The 25412-nt window shown below is 44.6% G+C and overlaps 1 protein-coding gene and 1 long non-coding RNA gene across 2 annotated transcripts; one reads left to right on the forward strand and one right to left on the reverse strand.

Annotated features, from left to right (window-relative positions):
• The first annotated feature begins 1005 nt into the window (after positions 1 to 1005).
• HNRNPU (heterogeneous nuclear ribonucleoprotein U) lies at positions 1006 to 14467 on the forward strand. Its single transcript, XM_048299605.1, has 14 exons — positions 1006 to 1958; positions 2799 to 2907; positions 3032 to 3105; positions 5471 to 5610; positions 7193 to 7292; positions 8364 to 8476; positions 8881 to 9144; positions 9409 to 9528; positions 10152 to 10280; positions 10646 to 10814; positions 11348 to 11587; positions 11839 to 12041; positions 13132 to 13203; positions 13621 to 14467. Exons 1-14 carry the CDS (start codon positions 1220 to 1222, stop codon positions 13672 to 13674), a joined length of 2526 nt encoding a protein of 841 aa, XP_048155562.1. The 5' UTR covers positions 1006 to 1219; the 3' UTR covers positions 13675 to 14467.
• On the reverse strand, positions 13803 to 25412 carry LOC125324070. Its single transcript, XR_007202783.1, has 2 exons — positions 22929 to 25412; positions 13803 to 20009 (listed from the first exon to the last, which is right to left on the reverse strand). It is a non-coding gene; the product is annotated as an uncharacterized LOC125324070 (long non-coding RNA).

Genomic DNA, 25412 nt, shown 5'->3' on the forward strand with positions numbered 1-25412 from the left:
TCCTTGCGCAGTTAAAACAGGCTGACTTCCTCGTCTCTCTTCCCCTCCTCTGGGGCAGGTAAATAGAATTTCTTCTGGTTCAGGAGGCCACACGATCTGTACCAACACAAGGCATCTTCGTGGCAAACACACCTTCCCTTCTGTTGCACTTCATACTGATCCTCTGGTGGTTTGACTTGCATTTCTTTTCCTGCAAATGAAAATTAGCTTTTTATCCGGGCTCCCTAAGGAAGCCGACTTGTAGATCAGTGCTGCGTTTCTGCTTGTGTGAAATCCTCTCCGCTGTTTATTTTCATGTTACTTTTGCTCGAACTGGAAAAATTCAAAATTCAATCACTGTACAACTTGTGAGGCTGGGGAGAGCCCCATATTAGCGCTGTGCAGAGGGGGAGACGGGGAAGAAGAGAGGGAAGCTGCGCAGTTTTGGTGAGCGGGTCGGCTCTGTGCCGAGCTCCAGGCCAGGAGTTCGTGCACTGGCGAACCTTTGTTACCCGGCTCTGGCCAAGGCTCAGCCCCGTGCGTGCCTCCCGGTGCTGCGGGGACGCGGTAGCTCCGCTCCTGCCCTTGCGTAACTGCGTTAGCAGGGCCGTGCCAGGGCAGCTATTTCGAGCAGCAGTGCCCCTTCTCAAAGCCTGTACGCAATAAACCGTGCGGGACTAGGCCCCGCATGGGCGCAAGGGAGCCAGGGGAATCAGGACAGGGCGCTGCGAGGCTGTGGCTCGAATGCGGGCCCGTGGCGGGGGCGCATTTCGGTCGGGCTACGGCCTCATGCGGGCGGGATCTGGCACGGCGGTGGTTCGCAGCCCGGAGCGGATTTATCGTGCCGGAGCGATGTATCGGCCGATCTGCCGCCGCCAGGACCGCGCCGGGACAAGGGCGGCGGGCTGAGCTGCGCTCGGGCGGGTATTTACGGTAATGCGGTCGTTACGGTAGCGCGGGAGGGCCTACGTGCGCGGGGGCGGGGCGGGGCGCGCGCGGCGCCGGTGCGTGCGCGGCCCCGCGAGGCGCGTCTCCCTCGCGAGCTCGCGGTGAAAGGATTTGGCGCCAGGCGGGTCCCGCTCCGCAGCTCCCGCAGCCGCACGAACCCCCCGCGCCTCCCGCCCGCACCCACCGCCCGCCGGGGCACCGACGCACCGCAGGCAGAGCCAGAGCCGCCCGCCCGTCCCTGCCCGCCGCCGCCCGCGCGCCGCCCAGGGACCGAGCCGCCAGTGCCGCCGCCATGAGCTGCTCGCCCGTGAACGTGAAGAAGCTGAAGGTGTCGGAGCTGAAGGAGGAGCTGAAAAAGCGGCGCCTCTCCGACAAGGGCCTCAAGGCTGAGCTCATGGAGCGGCTCCAGGCCGCGCTAGACCAGGAGGAGGCCGGCGGGGGCGGCCCCGCCAGCGGCGCGGCCGAGCCCGGCAACGGCAGCGTGGAGGGGGAGGCGGCCGAGAGCGGCGGGGGCGCCGCGCAGCTCCGCCAGGGGGGAGGCCCCGGCCAGGCCGCGGCCTCCGCCATGGAGGACGACGACGAGGAAGGGCTGGAGGCCGCCGATGGCGACGCCATGGAGCTGGGCGAGGAGAACGGCGAGCGGGCGGGGGCCGGGGGCGGCCCCATGGAGGAGGAGGCGGGCGGCGAGGAGGAGGAAGAGGAGGAGGAGGAGGATGAGAACGGCGACGACCAGGGTTTCCAAGAGGGGGAGGACGAGTTGGCCGACGAGGAGGAGGCCGCGGCTGGGGACGCCAACGGGCACGGTGACCAACAGGCGCCGCAGCCCCAGCAGCCGCAGCAGCCCCCGCCGCTTCTCCCGCCGCGCAGCGCCGCCGCCGCCGCCAAGGAGGCTCCCGGCAAGAGCGCTGGGGGCGCCTCGGGGCCCGCCGCCGCCTCCGGCCCGGCGGGCCCCGCTAAGCAGCAGCAGCAGCAGCAGAAGAAAGCGGAAGGCGGCGGCGGAGGCGGCCGCCCCGGGGCGCAGGGCGCTGGGGGTGAGTGAGCGTGGCGGCGGGAAGCGCGGGGGGGCGGGAAGGGGGGCCATTAATCCCAGCCCCCCCGCCATGACGGGGGTTGCCCGGGCGGGGGGGGGCGGCTTCCGGGGCGCGCGCGGGAGGACGTTGGCGGCCCCGCGCCTCGTGCTGCCCGGCGGGGGGGCGGGGGGAGGGGCGCGGGGGGGAGGGGCGGCCGAGGGGCCGCTGGGGCGCGCTGTGCATTGTGCGCCGAGCGGCGCTCGGGGCGCGTGACGTCACTTCCGGGCTGGGAGCCGCCGCCGCACGGGATGGCGCTGGGAAGGCCTGGCGGTACAATGGAGGCGGGAGGAGGAATCCCTTCCCTGGGGCTCCCGCCCGCGGCCCGCCGGGAGGAGGCGCACTCGTGCGGATCGCACGGTGCCCTTGCGAGAGGCCGGCAGCGTCCCGCTGCCCGCGTGGTGGGCGGGTGGTGATGGTGTTGCGGGTGTGTAGGCGCGGCGGGTCAGGAGGGGTTTTTTATCTTTTTTTTTCTTCTTCTTTTTTTTTTTAATTTGTTCTGGTTTTTTTGCTTTTCCATGGGGATCTTAATATTGAGGGCCGTACTGGCTGCTGCACGGCGTGTTGGCAGCTTCTGTCTGCTAAATCATTTCTGATTGGCGACAAGTTTTGAGTCTCCCGTGAAAATTCAAGATAGGGGGTTTTACCTTAGTAACATAGGAAAATTCTTATTTAAGATGTTACTGTTTATCTCATGCTGTAGCTTCTTGCAGTTTGCAAAGTTGAAACCGTCATATAGATTTTATTCCCAATTAAACTAAAATTTAAAATAATTAAAATAAATCATTGCATCTATTTCCACAGATGGTAAAACCGAACAAAAACCTGGCGAGAAGAAGAGGGGAGTGAAGAGACCACGTGAAGACCATGGCCGTGGATACTTCGAATACATTGAGGAAAACAAGTATAGCAGGTAGACAGACTTGGTGGTGGGCAGCATTTTGTGGATGAGGAGGAATAGAGTACAGGAATGTTATTTTAATCTCATGAAAATACATGTAGCTTTATTATGTTTTGTTTGGTTTTTGTTTTTTCAGGGCCAAGTCCCCTCAGCCACCCGTTGAAGAGGAAGATGAACATTTTGACGACACAGTGGTTTGTCTTGACACTTGTGAGTAAACATGCTTTCCTTTGCTCTGGAAAGATGCGGTGTTAAGGCTTTTAATCTTAATGCCACACTTTCTGAAACGGGGAGGATACATTTGTTGACTTTCGTTACCAGGTAACTTACAGAATTAGAAAAATACTGTGTTTCCACCCGTTTTTAGTATACAGAAGGATGTATATTAGCAGTAATAAGCTTGGTTTTCCTATGAAGTCTGTAGTGATAGTTCTGTGAAGAAGTCTTAACCAAAGCACTAATCTAGTCTGGAAACTTAGGTGGCCAAGTACAGAGTGAACATAGAACACCCTAGAGACAGCTTGAGAAAACAGCTGTCCAGCACCACTGCCCAGAAAGCTCAGAGAGTCAATAGCATAGGTGGTTACAAAATACAGTTTGGGAAGTGAGCTTCCTACATAAGCTCCCCTGTTTATGTACCAAGCAGTGGAGTGTTCTGTCTTCTAATAAGTTTAACAAGAGCTGGTAAGGCCTCCTCAAAAATGACCCATTTATGCAGCGTGTGAGTGGGCTTGGGGTGGTGGTTTGTGCAAGTGAGATGGTAGAGAGAATTGGTCAGCAGAGCATAGAAATCGAGAACTACCTGCAAACAGGGTTTTTTTGAGGCAGATTATAAACATTACTATTACTGTAATGTACCATAGTGGCAGAGTTGACATTTGTATTCTTGAGGGTAAGTATAAGGACTCAGTGGAACATTAGAAAACTTGATCTTGAAGTAATGCTGGAACTTGTTGGATTCTTAAAGTGCCAAAAGCTTAACTTTTGGCATTTTCTGGCCTATTTGTTAGAAGTTTCAGGTGGTTTTATTCCACAAGAAATACTTCGAAATGGAAGGATGTATTAGTTTACAGCCATGTAAATTGCTGAATATGCCATCCCTGACATTTTGCTAACTAAGTCTCAAGTTTCTAGCTGCTAACCTGGTGAGTAGCTACTTCTGTGGGAGCTTTGGATTTTTCCAATAACTGAGTAAATAGCTACTTTTCAGTATTACTGTTTCTAGTAATAATAGTACTTTCTAGTGGAAAATCTTGTTACTGGACAAATTGTGATTTAAAGTGTTGACAGACTCTTTAGAGAAAGATTCAAACATAGCTTTAAGGCTGAATTGTGTAACGAATTGGCCCTCTCTTCTGGATAGTGATCCAGACATGTAAGAGGTTTAGCCACTCCTAAGTTGCTTTTTATTACCTGTGTCTTCAAAAGAAGCTGTAACTTCAAATTCTGTTCTCATCTCCTGTTCTAAAAGTAGCCTGCAAAGGTGGGTTTCTTCTGTATGATTTTATCTGCTTTTCATGCAACAAATAAGAGTTAGCAGTACTAATGAGAAGACACTTGGATCACTAATAGTATTTTTGGAATTGGGGGTGGCTGTATGCAAACAAAAACATAATCTTGTGCATAAGAGTTCCCAAGTAATACAGGGCAGACTGCATTTTAGTGTATTCTGGCATCATGCAGGTTTTATACCAGAGCAGAACTCCTCACTGTTTGCTCGTTTTGCTCCTTTCTTGTAACCATCAGATAGGTTTGGAGCTGCTTCTGTGGACTCCTTGTTGTATGCTGCACCCCTTGTTAACATTTGGCATTGTCTTTCTGAAACCTACTTGGAGATTGATTTGCAATTTCATGGTGTGCAGCTCTGAAGATGCTTGTAAAACCAAGGTTCCACTTACGTTCTTAGAGTGATAGGTGAATTCATAGTGTGTAGGTTGTGTTTCTGTGCTGAAGTAGCTTCTCTTAGCACACTCTCTTGTGCTTAGCATATTTGCATGTACATCTGACTTAACTGCCTTTATATTAATTGGCATAATCTAATTTGACTTGCTAATTGACTATATTAACCAAAGACTATGTTCAGTACTTAAATAAAAACACTTGTGTTCATATTTACTTCTTAGCAGCCCTTAGGTCTGGGCTTGAGCTGTAAGACTACTTCAGAATCAGGTCTCTAGAGGGTACTGTGGAGAGCACAATGCAGATGGCTCTCTATTGATGGAAAGAGGTAACTGACAAAGAGGGTTCAAACAGATAAGGTGAAAGTCAGGGTTTTTTAAGCAGATGGAAAAAATAGAGGGAAATTGGGTGACAGAAGTGAAGGTGGCATCTTGAAAACTACTCATTAGTTAGCTTTTCCTAAGATTTTTGGCTGAGCTTCAGACTGCAGTTCCATCTAGACATGTTGCTTCTCTGAAAAATTGCTGGCAGTTTGTCTTTAAAAATCACCTTTAAAAATCACCTTTTTGTCTTTAAAAATCACCTTTGAAAGCTGGCATAATCTTCATTGCATAAAATTGGACACCTGTACTTTATTTTGTAATCAGAGTAAACAGAATGATTTTTATGTTAACAGATAACTGTGACCTGCATTTTAAAATCTCAAGAGACCGGTTTAGTGCTTCCTCTCTGACCATGGAAAGCTTTGCTTTCCTTTGGGCTGGAGGAAGAGCCTCCTATGGAGTTTCTAAAGGCAAAGTCTGCTTTGAGATGAAGGTGAGTTAAACTAATGTTTATGGGAGACTTTTGCATGCTTAAATATAATACTTACACTTGTTAGATTGTTTTGGACTTAGTTGAAACTAATTGATGTGAACAGGACTCTTAAAAGGTCTTTTCTTACAAGAAGATGGCTCAGTCTGCAAAAATGTTTCCTCTTTTATAAGAGCTTCCATTTAACAAACAAAACACAAAACCCAACCAAAAAACCAAACACAAAACACTGTATTTGTTCTGAATGTGAGACTTTTGGTCTCATTTTTTTTAACCAAGCATTGTATTTGGCATCTCATGCGTCAACACTGAAAGGATTTTTATAGTTTCTAGTCAGAAGTTTACTTGTACTTTCTGAAGACTACAGAAAGCTTGACTTTTTTTTTTATGGGATATAAATTATCCCAGTCCTTTCTGGGTCTACTTAGTCTATGAGTTTGATCTGCTCTAGGCAGGGATTTGGGCTGGATGACCTCTAGAGGTACTTTCCAACATTATTAACTCTGACTTGATGCATTGGATGTATTTAGCAGGTGGTTGAATTTTGAGAGCAAGAGTTCTCCTGAAGGGTAAGAAAGACAAAGAGCAATCACCCTTCTAATATACTGATTTCTCCAACTTGGTGGAAGAGGAACAAGATCACAAAACTTGAATTTATTTTTCTTATTTCTTTTTTACTTAACAGTGTTAAAGGCTTCGTTGCATATGATGGGCCTGTGTATATAAATCTGTTCTCTTCCTCTAATGATTTCAAGTGTAACTGCTACCATGAGAATTTGGTAGTGATCCCATTATCCAAGCTTTTGCATGGAGTGATTGCTGTGTCTTGATACCTATAACTTTGGAAGGCCAGTGAAGTGAAATTTACATCACTATTTATTGTCCTGTTCGCTTTCAAATGAGTTTCACCTCAGTCACCTGACTGGAATAGTTGCAGAGGTTGATAGGATATGGATGGGTTTTTTACTTCATTTTAATAAAGTTTCTAATGACAGTTAAAAAACAAGCTGGTTGCATACACATTCCAGTGGATTTAGGTGGTTTGTTGGAGTTTCTGAGGTGTTTTTGTTTGTTGCTTTTTAAATTTTTTTTAAATCTGGTTATGTTGTTTGGAAGCTGGCAACTTGCCGAGGAAGTCTGCTTACAGTGAAAAGGGATAGTGTAATACTTTCCCTAGTCTCTAAAAACCAGGGGTTTTTAATACATTGCACATTTTCTTAGCTAAGTAATTAACTGTTAATCCCAACTTCATGGCAACTGGTTTTCTTTTATACATATATTTATTGTTCGTGATTTTAATACAGTGTCAAAAGGACTTAAGGCCTTTGACCACTGAGAGGGACTGCTATGACAAAGTGATGAAGATTTATGGTATCTTCAATCTTCATTGCTAATTCAGGAAATAGAACTGTTTAGTCACTAGCTTGTGGTTTCGTATTCTTAAATATGTTTTATTTTTACAGAAGGTGATCACTTAGCAAAGATTTAATCAAAGTGTAAAGGTTCCAAATGTTACCTTTTGTGCTTCCATCTTGTTAGTGTATAATAAATACTGCTTACCTTTTACCGAATAATTTAAAAATAGGTTACAGAAAAGATTCCTGTTAAACACCTGTATACAAAAGACATTGACATACATGAAGTGCGAGTTGGCTGGTCACTGAACACAAGTGGAATGTTGCTTGGTAAGGCTTTAAGTGTTTGATTGCTTTTGTGTTAATGTGACTGAAGTTTTAAATAATTTTATTCTGAAGCAGGGGGGACAAGCTTACTGATTGTAGTCTGTGTTGTGAAAAGTGGTCTTAATTGAGTCATTCAGTGGACATGGTGTGAGAATATTACTAGGACCAAATAAAGTCATAAAGTATTCAGACCTGTAAGGGTTAGGGCCATCATTTGAGGATTAATTCTTCCAGTGATCTTGTATGGGTTGTGGAGAACATTGTTGAATACCTGAGAAGATTAATGATTTCTCCTTTTCATGTAGTGTCATAAGTAGAAAAAGGGGGGTTTCCCTTCCTTCCACTTTTAAAGGGTGGGGCATGGTATAAAAGTTACCAGTGGTAACTGCATTATCATTTTTTTGCTTGGTGGGAAAATCCTAATTTCTGAAAATAGCTGGAAAGAAGGAAGTACAACTTCATGAGATACATGGCAAATTATTATTATAATAATATTTATAACTTATATTTGACACTGAAACACATCTTTGGAGGAAATATTGGTGAGTTGGTATGTTCTGACATCAGCAACAGCTTTCTACTTAAGTTACACCTGAGTCCTTGTGTTTGACACTTGCTGTTAGCTTGTTCCTTGCAGCTTCATCTTCAGCTGTTGCATAGGCTGATTGTCTGCTAAACTCCCTTTAAAATGGGAGGGGTAAGTGCTCCTGGAGACTAACTTCAGAAAGCCTTTCTGACTACGTTACAGCAGGTATACCACTGCATAATCAGGTCTTCACAGTTTGAAAATACTGCTCATGTCTTTATCTGACAGTTCAGGTTCATTGTCAGCATGAATCTGGAACCAGCAGCATAAGGCTCTTAAACTGGGATGAGGAAACGCTGCTGTTCTATCTCAAGTGAAAGTATCAAATAGAAGAATGAGCTTGTATAGCTGGTGGGGGGCATCATAGCTTGTTTTGGCATTAATAAAAATATTCTGAACAGCAGTTACTTAAGTAGCTGTAAGGTAATTTATGTCTAAAAGGTTAGATGGGAAAGCTGGTTTGTAATTAGTTTTAATTGTTTCTTCAGGTGAAGAAGAATTTTCTTATGGGTATTCTCTAAAAGGAATAAAGACATGCAATTGTGAGACTGAAGACTTTGGTGAGAAGTTTGATGAAAATGATGTGATTGGATGTTTTGCTGTAAGTTTTGGCTTATATTTTCTTTTGAGGGGAAAACATCTTTGAATTTAGACTGCTTTGATGTTAGAAGCAGTAAAGCAAATATATAAAATCATGGGAGCAAGACAGGTTGTTTAACATAGGCAGGCAGTACAACCAGCAGCTATTACTAACAGTGACTGCTGGCAACATGATTTCATATTCATGCATAAATGTCTTTAAAGCCTTTTAACGAAAAATCAGATCTTGAACAAGATGATCACTGACAGTGACTCATTAGAAGAGAAAATTGGCTTTAGTTCCTTTATGAAATAACAGTGTTACTGAAGTTGAGTGAACATAGCCTGTATAGAGAAGTGACTAATTAACTGTGAGTTAATAATAAAGTGAGTTAATTTTATCCAAAATAATGCTTTGTAAAACAGAATTTTGATGGTGATGAAGTGGAACTCTCATATTCCAAGAATGGACAAGAGCTTGGTGTTGCATTCAAAATAAGCAAGGAAGTTCTTGATGGGCGACCACTCTTTCCACATGTTCTCTGCCATAACTGTGCGGTTGAGTTTAACTTTGGTCAGAAGGAGGAACCTTACTTCCCTGTACCTGAAGAGTATACCTTCATCCAGAAGGTCCCCCTGGAGGATAGGGTCCGAGGACCAAAGGGGCCCGAGCAAAAGAAAGATTGTGAGGTAAGTTTCTTCTGATCATCTCATAAGTTGTTGAAATAGATGGATGGAAGTGGTAGAGTTAAGCAGACTATTACACCTCACTCCTGACATTTTTGTTTGGGAGCTTTAATATTTAGTGTCTCGTGACCTGTTCACTACCATTACCTTCCCCACCCCCAACACCCCCACATCTCCTCTCAGTATCCACTAGGCTTGCTGGGCTAAGTTGTGTATTAAAGAAAATCTTTGAACTGGTATCTCAGATACAGAACTTTTTTGTCATAGGTGGTGATGATGATTGGCTTGCCTGGAGCTGGCAAGACAACATGGGTTACCAAACATGCAGCAGCAAATCCTGGGAAGTACAACATTCTTGGGACAAATACTATTATGGACAAAATGATGGTAAGTGATAAGACATTTTATTTCGTGATATATTAAAAAATCCATGGTCCTTGGCTGCCATGGGATTCTTTTGTATTGAAGAAACTGGCTACTTGTTAGCTACTGACCATTCTTGTTGAAGAAAAAGACTGGATGTGGCACTTAGTGCCGTGGTCTGCTTGACAAGGTGGTGTTAGGTCATAGGTTGGACTCAGTGATCCCAAAGGTCTATTTCCAACCTAATGATTCTGTGTAAAGATTTTATTACCTTGCTGAGCTGGTAATTCACACATGGCAGGATTCTGAAGCTTTTTGTGGTAATATGTAAGAAATAGTCAGCTGTTGTTGACTATTGAATGTATTTCTATTTCTCTATACATCACTGTTCTCAGAACAGAGCATTTAGCTGGAATTAGTATTGTGATGAGTATACCTTGAACTGAACAGTACCATTTCTCATGGAGCCTTTGTTTATAAGTCTCTTATGTTCTATGGAGGCTTGAGAATTTCAAATTACGAGTTTGCAGCAGCTGTGGCCTTGAATTGAACAACGATTGAAGTGTGGTGGAAAACACGTAGCAAAGAAAAGTGTCAGCCACGTGTGTCAGGACTACAGTCACTAACTGTGGGAAATCTCTCCATAGGTTGCAGGTTTTAAGCGTCAGATGGCAGACACTGGAAAGCTTAACACACTGTTGCAGAGAGCTCCACAGTGTCTTGGAAAGTTCATTGAGATTGCAGCTCGTAAGAAGCGGAATTTCATTTTGGATCAGGTAGAAGCTTCAATGAAAAACGGTTACAGAAATTTGTTATAGGTTGTACTGTAGTAATTAATTGGGATTAAAGTTATAATAGCAGTTGTTTCAGTTACTGACTTACTACTCATTCAGGGGACACAAAGTTGAGATATTACTACAAATGCTTGTCTGAACTTCTCTAGATTTATGGGATGTGGGAGGAATAGTGTTTTAACACGTGGATATGAGCTCGTAACTTTGCATTATGCAGCATCTTTATGTCCAGTTATTTGTAAACTTCATTGCAAGCTCTTGTAGAGGTGAAGTCTATACACCATAAGTTGACTTCCTTAACTCTTACAATGACAGCTACGTGTAGTAAGTTACTGCATTTTTTTCAGACAAATGTGTCTGCAGCTGCGCAGAGGAGAAAAATGTGCCTGTTTGCAGGCTTCCAGCGCAAAGCAGTTGTTGTTTGCCCTAAAGATGAAGACTACAAGCAAAGAACACAAAAGAAGGCAGAGGTGGAGGGAAAAGATCTTCCAGAGCATGCAGTTCTCAAAATGAAAGGCATGGAACATAATCCTATACTGTGTTTTAGGATGCTGAGTATCTGTTTAAAGGATTAAGTAAACGTGAAGTCTAAAAAATCACTTTATCTTAAACAGTTGTACTTATACAAAACTGGAAGACTATTGTAACTTGGTAGGATAACACTATATTGTGTTCCCTCTGCTGCAGTCCTTAACACTACTCAGTTATGGTGATACGCTTCATGCAGATGCACAAAGCTGTCTTGGCATAAAGTGCCCTATATAAGTGACATATTTGGCAGAAACTGGTGTTCTGAGTGGAGGCTTATAAAAGAAAAAAAAAGATAGGCAGAATGTTTTCAAGGTTTGGAACAGTACTGGCAACTCCATGAAGACCTGTTTATTTCCTTTGTCACTGTTACATTTCCTAAATGCTCAAATTATGTAATTTTGTCCCTATGCCGAGGGGATGGAGAGGGTGGGAGGAAGAATGGGAGAAAGGTGGTTAAATTGCAGCTTTGATTGTAGCTGAATGTAGATGCTGAATACTCAGTGTTTTTGCAATTATAGGGAACTTCACACTGCCAGAGGTAGCAGAATGTTTTGATGAAATAATCTATGTAGAGTTGCAAAAAGAGGAAGCTCAGAAGCTTTTGGAACAGTATAAAGAAGAAAGTAAGAAAGCTCTTCCGCCAGAAAAGAAACAGAACACTGGCTCAAAGAAGAACAAGAAGAGCAATAAAAATCAATTTAATAGGGGTCAGAGAGGACGTGGAGGATTCAACATGCGGGGCAACTTCAGAGGAGGAGGTGAGCCTAGAAATAAGTCTGTGACTTCTGGAGGTTGCTGCTGCTGGGGAAAAAGGTTGTAGTACTTGCATTGCAATTATTATGTAGTGGGAACCTTGATCTCAATTTCAGTAAATTTAACATTTTAGTGCATAGTTAATTGTCCAGCTTGAGTGAGAGGATTGTCAAAACCTTGGATTGCACTTTTCATCTTTGTGTAGGAAATACATGAGACCTAACAATTACTTGATTGAGTAACTCTCTCCCTGCAGTCCCTGGCAATCGTGGTGGATACAACAGGAGGGGAGGCAACATGCCTCAGCGAGGTGGTGGAGGTGGCGGTGGTGGCGGTGGCAGCAGCGGAGCAATTGGCTACCCGTATCCTCGTGGCCCTGTCTTTCCAAGCAGAGGTGGCTACTCAAACAGAGGAAACTATAACAGAGGTGGAATGCCCAACAGGGGAAACTACAACCAGGTGATGCTTTGAGGGGGGACTGACTAATTGAACTACAGTGCTTTGGAAGATGATGTTTGATAGCTCTGGTGCCTGTGAACAGTCACAAACTTGGTTGTGGTGCTACACTGATGCCACGCCGCAAGGCCTTTCTGGTTTAGTGCATGTGCCCAGGGCTCTGAATGTTGTGTGACAGGTGCTGATGGGGGCGTTTCATGCTAGGGCTGTACCTCTGTCCTGTTAAAAATGAAGATTTTTAGTGCATGTGTATGAAGGCTTGTGTTGGGTTTTTTGTGTTATTTCTTCCCCTTCCCCAATAGTAGTAACTGTTGTTTGGCCTTAGGGTCCAAGTGTATCTTTATCAAACATTTAGGGAACTTTCTGAAAATAGCTCTGCACAGAGTCTTTGTTTTGGTGTCTAGTATCAAACACAACTAGTAAAGACACACTAGCCTAGATCTTACCTGGTGAAATATTGGTGGAAGTATTGGAAAACAAAATTGGGATTGCTGAAGAGCCAGCAGATGGAGCCCAAGCCAGTAAACATGGCTCAGGTTTGCCTAATACTGGCAAACAGGGAAAAAGCAACATTTTATCTACTTGTATCAATGTCCCTTTGTTGTACTATAACTTCTTTTTGAAGTTTTGTGGGCTAGCTCTTCTATTTTCAGTTGTGTGACCCATATCCTTTTGTCTGATCAGATAACATATCCTTGTAGCAACTACAGCCTTTCCTAACTAAAAATAGACAAGCTCTTGTATTTTTAGTTGTCCTGGTGCATTTAGCAGCTGGAAATAGGGTGAGTCAAAACTGGATTAGCCAGCTTTCCAGACCAGGCAACAAGAGTTTGAGCTGGTTTATTAATTCTGAGGTTCTTGCCCCATGCTTAAAAAGCAGTTGCTTAGAGGGGAAGGAGGAGGCTTTTGGTATTCTAATGTTTTTCAGGGAGGGATTTTTTGGTGGTGTGTTTTTCTTTTAACCTGGGGCTGATACCTTGTTTTAAAGCTTCTCTATGGTGTGTGATACTTTGGTGGTAATAAAGATTGGTATTAGGCCTCTTGTGGAAAATGCATATAGCTGAAGTACTTAAAAACTGTTGTCCTCTTGCAGAACTTCAGAGGAAGGGGAAATAATCGTGGCTACAAAAACCAATCTCAGGGCTACAACCAGTGGCAGCAGGGTGTAAGTAGTCCCAGCTTTACATTTTTACTGATTGTTAACTTGAATGTTGCAAAATGCTGACTAGAACAATTAGATGCATAATCAAAACTGCATAGCAAAGTCTTGTAATGCTAGGTAAATCACTATAAATAGCTTCCTGTGCAAAACTTAAGCTGGCTTGATGGTCTTGATATATCAAATACCAGCTGTGGCTTAATGTTCTTAATGGTATGTAGCACTTGGCTTCACATTACTGCTGTGAAGTGAACTCTTAACTGCCTTCATTTGTTCAGGAACTTGCTGCTATTGGAGAGGACTTTAATCTTCTCAAGTTCCAAGGGAACTAAATATTTGTTAAATGCTTTTTCTTCCCCAAGTAAGAAACTTAACCATTATGTGATTGCAGGTTAAAACTAACTATTTATTAATCTATTGCAGCAATTCTGGGGTCAGAAGCCATGGAGTCAGCATTATCACCAAGGATATTATTGAATACCCAAATAAATGAACTGATACATATTTCTCCAAAACCTTCACAAGAAGTCGACTGTTTTCTTTAGTAGGCTAACTTTTTAAACATTCCACAAGAGGAAGTGCCTGCGGGTTCCTTTTTTAGAAGCTTTGTGGGTTGATTTTTTTCTTTTCTTTTTTTGTACATTTTTAATTGCAGTTTTAAAGTGATTCGTAAGAGAACCTCAGCATTGTGCACGATAAGAGAATGTGTCAGTATTTCAGGGTTCTACATTTTATCTGTAAAATGTGACTTTTTTTTTACCACAACAAAAGTAAAACGTTGCTTTGTACCTGGTGTCTTTTTATTAAAGAATTTTCTCCTTTTTCCCCATCCCCCAATTTCTAAGAAACAGTCGTGAGTCATGTCACAATACAATAGAAATGTTAGCAACCAGATTCGTATGGAGGCATCTTAGTAGCCCTCAAATACCATGAGATTATGTAAAGCTCCCTATTACACTCCATCCTCTCTATGAAGCTCTTGGGTGGGGAGGGGAGGAGGGGGAGGCAAAAGTTTCTGGCAATAACTAGGACTTTTTTGTAACATTTGGAACTCAGTAAGATGTTGGGGGCAAAGAGGAAACCTGGGGCTAGATAGTGATGGTGGAGTGTATGTAGAAGCTCTTAAAGTTGTAAAACTCGGTTGCTTTATTTGTGGAGGCTCAAACTTGTGAAGGTACAACACCATAATTTTTTTTCCATTTGTTCTGCATTTTGATTCTGAAAAGAAGCTGGCTTTGCCCATTTCTTATTAAACAAAACTTGTTGTAAATCCAGTTGTCTAATGGGATCTATATGAAGTTAGCTGTGTGTCTGTATAACTCCCCACAAAATACTGTATACCTAGTGTGCTTGTAGTAGTTACTCCACCATTTTGTAAGCTAATGAAACTGTGAGTCACCCATTTTATATCTTAATTTTTAATCATGTCAATTCTCAAATGGGTGTATCTCCTTAGCCTGCTGATTCCTTTTCTCTTTAAAGAAAGTGGGTGGAGAAGTTTAACTCTAGACGTTTGTTTGCAATAAAATAAATTCATTTTACTCTTGTTTGGGATTGTCGCCATCAAGGTCTAAAATCCCGTTAATGCTATAAAGAGGGAAGAGAATGTATGAAAGCGACGATGTTGGACAGTTTTAAACTCATTACTGTACATGCTGAAATACTTGTGTTTCTTTAAAAAAACTGGTGGTTGCTCTGTTAGAAATCTATCACGTGTATAATTCACAGTTTAACATGGTTATATGTATAGGGCAAAAGCCTTTGAGTTGCGCTTGCATCATGTAAATCCACTTAAACCTCTTCATTGTAAAATAGACATTAGGCAAGGAGTCAGGGAAGGAATTGGGACAAGGGTGTAGGACAGGAGGAAGGGTTGCCATGGAGTTTAACAGAGAGCTTCAATTTGTTTTAACTGCTATTTTGTTCAGCTTTATGCTTCTGTAAAATTGTAGTGGCAATGTTAGCTGCTAACTTGCATTTTAATGCCGTAAGACAGGGAGAAGATGTACCCATTGTAAGTGGGACATGGGGTACACGTGTGAGAATGTCTCACTGCTGCCATTGGGGCCCTGGGCTGTGCTGGCAGAGTCCCCGTGGCAGTGTATGGACTAGCAGAGGCTTCCTGGCAGCAGCATAGAGCTAGAGTCGTGTGCTGTGCTTGAAACTTTTCTCCAGTGTTAGTCAATTTCTAGTAGACTTCAGAAGTAAAGATAAACTTGTGTTGCTCTTCTAGCCTTTATAGCAGATGCCATTGCATATTGACATTAAACATTAACAGCACCACCTCCTTGTTAATAGTGCTTTAAGTCATCCCTTTACTTTGAATGAGAAAAATGTAAATTGTCTTTAAAGAAACACTATTTAATGAACTTCGGGGAATTGAAACCCAAATCTGTTTTGCTGAAATGGAGTTTTCTTTAGACTTGCAAAAAAAAATTTAGTGTAATTAAAGTCCATTTCCCTTCTACCCTCTTCACGAGAACTAACACTTTGTATGGAGTGCTGATCCTTTGCTTATTTTGGTACTCTATAAAATGATTTAGTCTTAAACTAAAATATAAGAGCCTACACTTACTATGTGGTTGTAAAGCCTGTATTTCAATTCAGAAGTCTGGGACGTTTTGTTTTCAGTTCTTCATTGTATGGTGTTTAAAAAAAAAAATCCAACAAAGCAGCCACACGTGAAGTGCTTCAACTCTCACTCAAAAAGGAGTATCTTGTTTCTATTAACAACACTCCAACAAAAGCTGTTTTGGTAAGTTCAGCACTATCTGAGGAACAGAATTCAAAAAGCCTCAGCACATGCACTACGGGGACACGTGTAGCTCAGAGAGGGGGTGGAAACGTCCAAGTACGTCCCGCTCATGATTTGTCACAGTTGAGTGGAGAGCAGCACTTGCATGGAGCCGTGTATTCAGCCTGGGTCTGCCCACACAGACTCACTCTCAGCGTAGCTCAATATTCCTAGAGAAGGGATTTATTTTGCCACGTGAAAATGGCTTTTATAGAGAAGCAGTTACCTAGAGCGCCGCTAATACTAAAGAAACCACAGTTTGCATTTGAAAAGGAAAAAATGAAACTTGGCTGGTGGCTACAGAAAGGTGAGGAGGGCACAGCTGTGCACTGCCAAAATGAGAGGGCTGAGCCATCTGTCACGTTCAGTGATTCCTCGCAGCTTACAAGGGCTTGTTTACATGCAGAAAAGTACCTGGATTAGAGCAGCTGTGCTGCTGGTGGCGGTGGCACGGATAGTGGCATACAACACTGGGGTTTGGGTTCATGTATTTGGGTGCTTCTCCTTTTGGACGGCAAACTGGGTTTGGTCTTCTAACTGAGGTGGGTTTTTTTCCAAATAGAGAAACCTGGACAGCCTTGAGCTTGTCTCTGTGGCAGTCGGACCATGGCACACGCTGCCTGTGCAGCTGTTGGCAGCGGTGCCAGTGCTGCTGGTGGCACTCTCCTTGCAGCCGTGTCTGATGAAGCTGCTGCCATCTCTCATCTAAGAGCCCATCGGGCTGTGGCCGCCCCACCGTGCCTGAGGGGGCTGTGCACGCTCAGCTGCAGGCTCAAGGCAGGGCTGTGCTGGGTGTCCCGGGAGGAAGCGCCCATTTAACAACCAAACAAACTCCAGTTGTATTTCTGCCTTTGCTAGTAACAGTCGCTAGGATACACACTGTGTACAGGGAGGTGCTTCCCCGACACGCCACGGTCTTGGCAAGGGGCTGTGTCCTGCGGGAAAGGACTTTGTAAACAGACTCAGCTGTGGGACATCAGGGGAAGGCTTTGGTTCTGGAGTGGCTTATGGGATCCCTGTCGCCGAACCCGGCTCTGCTGCCAGGAGCTGGCCCTTCCAGCGTGCTGCACTGCTTCCTGTGCTGCACCGGGAGTACTCGGCAGTGCTGCCACCTGTGTGTAGGAGCTCAGTGGAAGTGGCACCTGTACACGAGTTCCTTTCAGTGCCTGCTGCAGGACAGCTCAGCAGCGAAGACATTTTTAGACGTTGTGCCCACTTTTTCTGATAGTGGAATGAATTAAATCAGTCTTCTGGTAATGCCATGTGCAGTCCAAGCCACTTGTATTAAAAGAAAAATTCTTACTCATGGTGTAAGCCACTGATTTTTTTTTCTTGCAACACTCCAAGCAATGCTTTTAATAGAAATAGGTGATGAAGTATTCTTTTAAGATTAGGAAGTTTCCTTGTTCATGACCTTTTGAAAAGCTAGGCCAGTGCTTCCTAACAGGGCAGCCTCAGACTAAGCCACAAGAAATCAAACTCAGTTAACAGAGACATGAAATACTTCGACACTTCCGCAGATGTTTAACTGCTGGGGGCTGGGCTCTCCCAAGCAAAGAAGTGCGCACATGTATTTGTGAACTAGCAAGGGAGGAGTAAGTACAGCTGGAGACAACTTGGCCCAAAGCACTGTGGAGGATGGGGAAAGCTCCAGGATGTCAGCAAAAGCTGCTATGGGGAAACGCCGAAGACCAGCTTTGTAACTCGCTGTGTAACAGACCTGCTGCGGTGAAGTCAGAGCAGCGCCTCTCTCACGCACATCCTCATCCCAGGCAAAGCACTCCGTGCAGGTAGAGGGGGGAAGGAGGCCTTATCTTAAAACAACGGCAGATTAGTGGTTAGTTTTGTGCACTTCTCTGCTTTGCAAGGCACCAGCCATCTCCTCCAGCACAGAAGGCCTCTCCAGAGCCAGCCTTTGCAGGGAACTGGCTGAAATCAGGACTTGGCCAGCAATTACTCTGGATGCAATTCTTGCCTTAGTTTGTCTTTCTGCCAGTACTGGGAGTGGCTGAAGATTCAGCAATGAATTGGTTGCTATGCAAACTTAGTTGTAGCTTAAAAAGATGCTTAGTGCTTAACATGTTGTCAACATCAATAGCAAAAAACAACGGCAAGTGTAAAAACTTAGAAATGCAATTACTCATGTGGGTGACTTGATATGTGTTACTTTAGAGCAACTTTTTGTTACCTCTTCTGCTTTCGTAGACAATCTTTGATCTGCAGAGTACTTTTGGTCCTAGAAGTTACCAAAATCAAAACTATGGGTAAGACAACTCAGTTTTTCCCTCAAACCTTTTCATGCTCAAAAACTATTTACAACTTGGTAGCCTAGGGCAGATTCAATTTGCACTAATGATGGGGGGATCTGCTGGCTGGTTGGCATAAAAGGATTTAAAGGGTACTTGTTCTCCCAGTGTTAATTCTCCCATAGCTAGGATCAGATGGCTGCTTACTAGGACACCTCTGATAACTCCTGTGGCATATAAATGCAAGGATGTGTCCTCTAGTCTGAGCGTGGCCTTTGTTTATGTCACATCAGCCTGTAACAAGTCTTCTGCCACTCTGTGCTCTGGAGGTTTTCCTCCAGGAATCAACAAAGATCTGTTTGCCTTAGACATGGGGAGTTCTGAAATGGTGCTAGATGCCCAAGACAATTGCTAAATAAAAAGGCCCAGAATAGTACTGAAGATCTCCCTGGACATAAATACACACTTAAAGTACCAGTGATTGTTTACAAGGTGGGAGATGCACGAAAGGTCTGATTCTCTCTTTCTCATGTAACTTACTCATTAACAAGATAGAGCTGTATTCGGGCTCTGCTGAACTCTCAGCTTTGTGGGGCTGTTGAGAAAGTAGGTAAGATAAGCCTTGTATTATAAAAGGACTTTTGTCTTTGCAGTTAAGAAAGTAGTGAGAGATGGGGGAAAGGAAATGAGTAAGTCTCGAAGGAGGTATTTACTGTAATATCTTTTTCTGAAAGCAGTGACACTTGGGGTTTGCTCACATCATGCTGAGAAACAAGACTCAGTAAAGTTGAGCTAGCACAGGCAAGTCCCCATGCAGCTCCACATGCAGGTTGTGAGCAGCAGAGCTGTGTACACAAAGCATGGCACCTCCACACTGTGCACACTTTGTCTTCCCTGCTATGTGCTCCCTGCTGCTGCCAGAGCACCTGGGATGCTGTGGGGCCTCCGGCCCAGCCTGGGAGCACTGCATTGGAGGGAACAATTCCTGAAGGCAAAACAGGATGCTCTTGTGTGAGTCAGGTTGTCCTCTGCATGGTACTGGGATTTTCCTGCCTTGGGTTTTGCAGATTCTGTGTTTCTCTGTAGGCTGCAGAATCACAGAGATTTGCTTCTGGACATGGAGTTCATCCTCCCACTTGCAGCAGGACTGGCACTTGTGCTCAGGTCAGCTGGGGGCTTTGTCTAGATGATGCCTGAAAACCTGCAAGAGTGGAAATTACACGACCTCTTTGGGCCACCCAGTGCACTGCCCTCAGAGTAAAACAGGCCTGTCCTGCTGCCTGGCCTGGAGCTCCCAAGCTTGAGTTTGTGGCCATTGCCCCAGCCACGTCTCCTGCGGCTATCAGGAGGTGTTTGGCTCCATCTTTATAACTGTCCTGCAGATAATATTGGGCTCTTATTAGTTCACCCCACAGACTAAATCCAGCTTCTTCCACTGTCTTTCCAGAGGGCAGGCCTTGAGTTCTGTGGACACCTTAGGAGCCCATCACTGGAGTCTACAGTTTTTCAACATCCTTGAGCAAGAAGCCCAAAGCTGGACAGCAATATTAGATGCACTGCTCAGCAGTGTCAGTACTGGTGGGTAAGTGCATCCCTTCATTCGTTGGCCACATACTTCCTGATGGAGCCCAGACTGCAGTTTGACTTATTGGTCTCCTGGCCTACATTCAATTTGGCAGCCACTCTTAAGTCCTATCCTCTTCAGCAGGGCTGCTACTCAGCTAGCTGCTTCCCAGCCTCTAGTGGACACCCCCTTAGGCAAGCAGCTAACCCTATAAAACAACAACAACAAGAATAAAAAAATCTAGTCTATTAAATTGTTAAATAGTGAGACAAGCACCTCAAAAAGAAACATTAGTTGTAAATCTGTGTAAATTGAATGTCTTGTGTGTTCCCCCTGTCTAGTCTGAGAGGCCTTGGAGAAAGCAGCTGTGATAGTACAGTAAGAACTATTTCAGTACTTAAGGATCAGTGAACACAACATTTAAATGTCACAATCTGAGCATTTGGATTCCAGACCTAGGATATTCCTTCAATAACACCTTTTGCATGAACTTGCCTGCCTCTTTTTTACAAGAAGTATCTCCTGTGTGGAGCGGGGGCCACCAAGCATCACACCAGCTGCCAAAGCTCGAGATGACTGGCTGGTTCCCATATGTGGCTGCGACAGGAGCTGCTTCCTCCAAAGGAAAGGAGGGGGAAGCAATCACTGTGATCCAGCGCTCCAGTCCACAGGGCTGCACGCTGAGCCCAGCCCTGCTTGGCACTGGGCAAACTCCACAGTCTGCTTGGTGGTGGAGAAGGTGGTGGAGGCTGGGAGACACTTCCTGAAAATCAGCATCTCCCCAGTGGCTCCTGGACATTCTTGGGAGGGGGCTGCTGCTGCTTCAGCAGCTGCATTGGCGCAGCCCCGGGTTATTTATGTGCCTCCAGAGCCTGGCAGCCAGCCAGTCCTTTTTTATTTTTTCCTTTAAGGAAACACCCGCAGAAGGGAAACGAGAAACTCCAACTTGGTTTCTTTCAGCAGATCCTTGTGCAGACAATGAAGAAAAGTTTTCAGGAAAGATCTTGCTTTTATAGGTACTTACTGCCTTGAAAGGTCCATTATTTAGCAAGTACAAGTATCCTTCTCTAGTTCCAGAACAAACCAGGAAAGATTACACTGCTGAAAGCAACTGAAGGGGTGGTGGGGGAAGGGAGGGAGTGCATGGGCTCCTCCTTCAATGGTGGCTGCATTCCAATTAGTGTGGATCCCACAGGAGGCCACCAGTAGATGGACAGTGCTGCTGCTGTATCAGTATCTAAACCCCTCTGAATTTTGTCTGGTTTGCTGCCATACCAGGACTGTGTGACTTCATACAGAGCTGTGGTTTGTGGCATCTCACAGCGTTCCTGAAGCGTGGCTACACGTGTCTGTCCACACAGCCTTCTATGGGGGCATCCCTCGCTCTGCTGGAACTGGGCAGTGCCCCGAGGGAGCGGCTTCCTGGCCATCTGCTAGGTGGCCACTCCGTGACCCACTTAGGTGCTCTCAAGATAAGTCTCTTGGAGAATGCAGGTGTGAGTGACAGAGATGTACAGACTGAGGTATGGTGTCCTCAGAAGAAGGATGAATGGTGATGGAGACATTTCCGAGTAGAAATTAATGCTGACTGGATTTCAGGAAAGAGAGGACTGTTGTGCTTGTTAGTGGGGGTAGGAAGCCCTCTACAGTACTGGTTCAAGAGGACTTTATGAGCTTTAGGAAGAAAAGCCTGAGCTCTTTTTATCCATCTGGGAGTCTCAATAGGCAGTAACTGAAGAATATGACACTGGGATACTATCAGACCTAAAAAACCGAGTCAAACAAGTTCTGTCATGGCCTCCCAGTGCTGCCTCAGGATAGCCCTCAAGGGCTTTACATATTGGATGAAAGTATTATAAGCACAGCATGTAACAATCACTGGTAGCTCCAGATTTCTTCGGGGGGTCTGAATAGGGTATCCTCCCCTGTATTTTGAGGAACAGGCTGCTAGAAATTTTTTTTGCTCTGTATTTGTTCTGTGAAGGACTCCTGCAACAGCCATTTGTGGTAATGTATCAGCCCAGTAATAAACCTGTTACTGGCTTTTCATCTTCAGAGATATTGCCACTATCTCAGCCAGAGCCTGAACAGAGTTTCCTGAAAGGGAGGGGTATTAGCTTCCCTTTAACTGCTTAAGTAACATAACCAGAGCAATGGGCAGGTGGGCTGTGTGCGTCTCTCATCCTGTTTCCACAGCATCTGTGCAGTGTCACAGTGACGAGATGGCAGAGAAGGATCTCTCACTGTGGCCACCCGGCAAAGGTAAAAGTGGTAAGAACTCTTGACCTGGATGACAGAAAGCATGAGTATCAGCCAGAGTTGTAAAGCTTGCAAGTGAACTCCAAAGACCTGCCATGCATGTATATGCAGGATTGAAGGCCAAGATGTGTCATGGATAAAAGCACACTGAGAGCACCAGAGTTATCACAAGCCATTTGCCATCAATAGGAGAGGTGAGGATCTGTTGTCTAGGGAGAAAACTCACACTGGCTGAGAGCACACCTGCTGCTCTTTGTTACAGCATTTGACAAAACAAACAAAGAGTTAAAAAAATATGCAAAGCATGTGCTTCCTTCTCTCCAGAGCAGAAGGGGGAATCTTTGTTTCTGTTAAATAGATCACCACAATATAGGCTGGGTGTTTCTGGAGCTGTGGCCAGGCTAAAGAGAAAGATTCCTGCAGTGGTAATTGTCCACTCCCATGGTAAATTTTAGGTACTGCCAGAGGGCTCCTGGCACGTTCAGGGGAGTTGAGGGTTTTGACGCAGTCTTGCTCATGATGACAGAAGCTGGCAGGATTAAAATAGCCTCAGAACAAACTGCTCTTAATCTTGAAAACAAGCAGACATAAGGAGGCTGTGACCTATTCCCGCAGGAACAGGCAGACCCTGCTGGATGGCTCTCAGGCAAACTATGAACTCCAGCAGAAAAAAACCAAAAGGGTGTGTGAAAAAGAGGGGACCTACCCTTAATCAGGGTGCTGATAGCCATGAACAAAAGTCTGTTTTCCTCAAACTGTCTCATCCAAGGTTCTACGTTTCATTAGTCTGCTCCTTCACCAGCATTTGAAGGTTTAGCAGCTGTACATGCTTAATGTAATATTTTCATTTTAAGTGTAAGAAAGTTACCTGTTCCAAGGCCTTGAGTCACATTGACTAAAACTCAGTTCCACTTCTGATACTGAATTAGTTCTTGGTTCTTCACTTAGGAGGAAAAAAAAAAAAAAAAAAAAATCAAAGGATCATCTTTTTGAGCACCTGAATACACTGTAAAACTTTGATCAGTTTTCCACAGCAAGAATAACGTATTTGTTTTGAGAGTTAAACGGAGCAAGCAAACAACTTTCATGGGTAACCACCGAGCTCTTGAGCTAAATGTCTGGATAGGAACAAGAGAAGTACGGAATTAGGCTACTAAGCTGAAGAAAATCTGTTGCTTGAGAGCTCATTACAGCTGAATTCACACAGTACTTCACTGTTACCTGGGTTGCTTATACCAGAAATAACAAATGTACCTCCTCCAGACACAAATAAAAAAACCCTACCAAAAGCCAGGCTCAATGACAGGAGATGACCTTTCCCTTGCAGCACTCAAGGACTTGGGGTGGGTGGTGACACACAAAGACTCTGGAAGCCTGCAAAACGCAGCGGGGGCCAACATCTCTCAAAAATCTCTGCTTGGGTAAAGAGGTAAATTACAAGTTTGGGATGGCAGCTGTCACCTTCAGAAAAGTTCCTGGCTTTTGAGCCTGTTGCACCTGTCAATGGCTGAAGCAGGACATTTGCTTCAGTGAGAGACACCCAAGAGCAGAGGCCACCTGATCACACACAGCTCTGGAATGGGGCTGGCAATTAACCTTCGATCTCCACGTTTCAGCCTGGTGCCTCCACAGCGACTTCCCTTCCTGAAGGACCGGGAGGGCACACCTTGCACACGTGGCCTCTGGCTGCTGCTGGAGTCCCAAGTGAGCGCTCCTGCCAGAGGAGGCTGCAAATGCCTTTTCCCAGAGTATCGCTACTGCAGGCAACAGGAAGAGAAGGGTGTGGAGGAGCAGTGGGGCCATAAACCCATCTCTTTATTTTGCTGGTGGTTTAGGTTACTTTAAGGAAGGATTTTACTAACTTCACAGATAAAAACTATTGGTTTGTCAGTCACCTTTCAGTGACAGTAACATAACTGTCGGTAAAATAAACACGGTTTTAACAACTTTACAGTTTCAAGTTGTTATGTTTCATACTCTCCCTTTTTATGGTTTATTCTGAGGGGGCTGAAAACCAAACATCTTCAAAATTACTATTTCTCTTTCTTCCTAGTAACTGTCTGGTAAGATTTAATTTAAGCTAGCAAAGCAAAAACTATCACGTCTGGCATTAGCTGCAATACTGTAAGATTTCAAGTCTGATAATAAAATACAGAGGTGTGCTACGTGTTTCCACCAATGATTTAAGACAGATAAATAGGGATACAGTTCAGTAATTTTATAACATAGTTATGTCATTGTTTTCAAATGTTAGAATTACTTAAGTTACTGCAATTTTTATTTTCTTGACAATGTATCCTAATTTATGACAACTAATAGCTTTGAGATTTTTTGTTTTATCCTGTCCCTCACCCTTTAATTGGGGTAACCCATCAGTCACTTTCAATTCACTCTCCATAGCTGGCACGGAAGCAGCTGGAGCCAGCACTTCAAGGAATTATGCCAGACTTTTTCCCCTGCATGTCTGATCATGAGCATTCTTCCCTGTGCTGTTGCTGGCCTCCCCTTTCACACTGAGTCCCGCTCACAGCTTCCCTGTCTTATATCCCCACCCTGCCCTATTCGGCAAAGGCCTCGACTTCCAGTCAGCTCAATTCCACCGCAAGTTTTAGTAAACACTGAAGCTCAAATGTGCTGGCCAGGCTGCCTGCACATTGCCTCTTCCTCAGTTTTTCTGTGAACATCTGGCACGCTCATTTTACACTCTGCATGGCGAAGAAGAAACATTAGATGGGTTATCTACGCAATGCAGCTACATCTAGCATTTCACAGTTATGCTAAAACTGTAGTTAAGCTGCTATTGGGCTAATATCCTTAAATGCAGTAACTTAAACCAACACCAATTAACACCAGAGAGGATTTAATGCTGCAGTTTACCCCAGATTTTCTTGATTTACACAGTATCATAAAGCTGGTTCTACTTTCTTACCAGTCACAGTATTTCCGTGTTTTGAAGGATGCCATTATGCACATGCTAACTTCTTTCCCATCAGCACAAAACACCATTCTCTCCTCTCTCTACAACTGCTCTTTCCCAAAGAGTAAATTTTCATCAGTGTGCTTTTGTTGCCTAAAACCCCCAGCTGACCTATGACCTTGCAGCCAAAAGACCCCCTGCTTAGGCTGCACTTTCTTTTCTTAGGTCAGATAGGAAAGAACTCAACCATGTATTAAAGCAGGAGCTTGTTAAGACCAGCTTCATGGCTCACTCCATTCCCCACTGCTGCTCCGAGGGCTTTAGGAAGCAACACCTCCCACCCCCAGGGGAAGGACCCTCCCGTCCCCTTGGCCCCCCACCCAACACAGGACCAGGGAAAACATTTTTCTCTTCTGAATTAGATACCAATTAACT

Source organism: Corvus hawaiiensis, chromosome 3, assembly GCF_020740725.1.
Source record: "Corvus hawaiiensis isolate bCorHaw1 chromosome 3, bCorHaw1.pri.cur, whole genome shotgun sequence".
Taxonomy (NCBI): domain Eukaryota; kingdom Metazoa; phylum Chordata; class Aves; order Passeriformes; family Corvidae; genus Corvus; species Corvus hawaiiensis.

Coding starts and splice junctions, on each gene's coding strand:
- HNRNPU (XM_048299605.1), top strand. CDS start 1,220: ATGAGCTGCTCGCCCGTGAACGTGAAGAAGCTGAAGGTGTCGGAGCTG. Junction 3,106..5,470: donor AGTGGTTTGTCTTGACACTT/GTGAGTAAACAT, acceptor TTATGTTAACAG/ATAACTGTGACCTGCATTTT. Junction 11,588..11,838: donor GGGCAACTTCAGAGGAGGAG/GTGAGCCTAGAA, acceptor CTCTCCCTGCAG/TCCCTGGCAATCGTGGTGGA.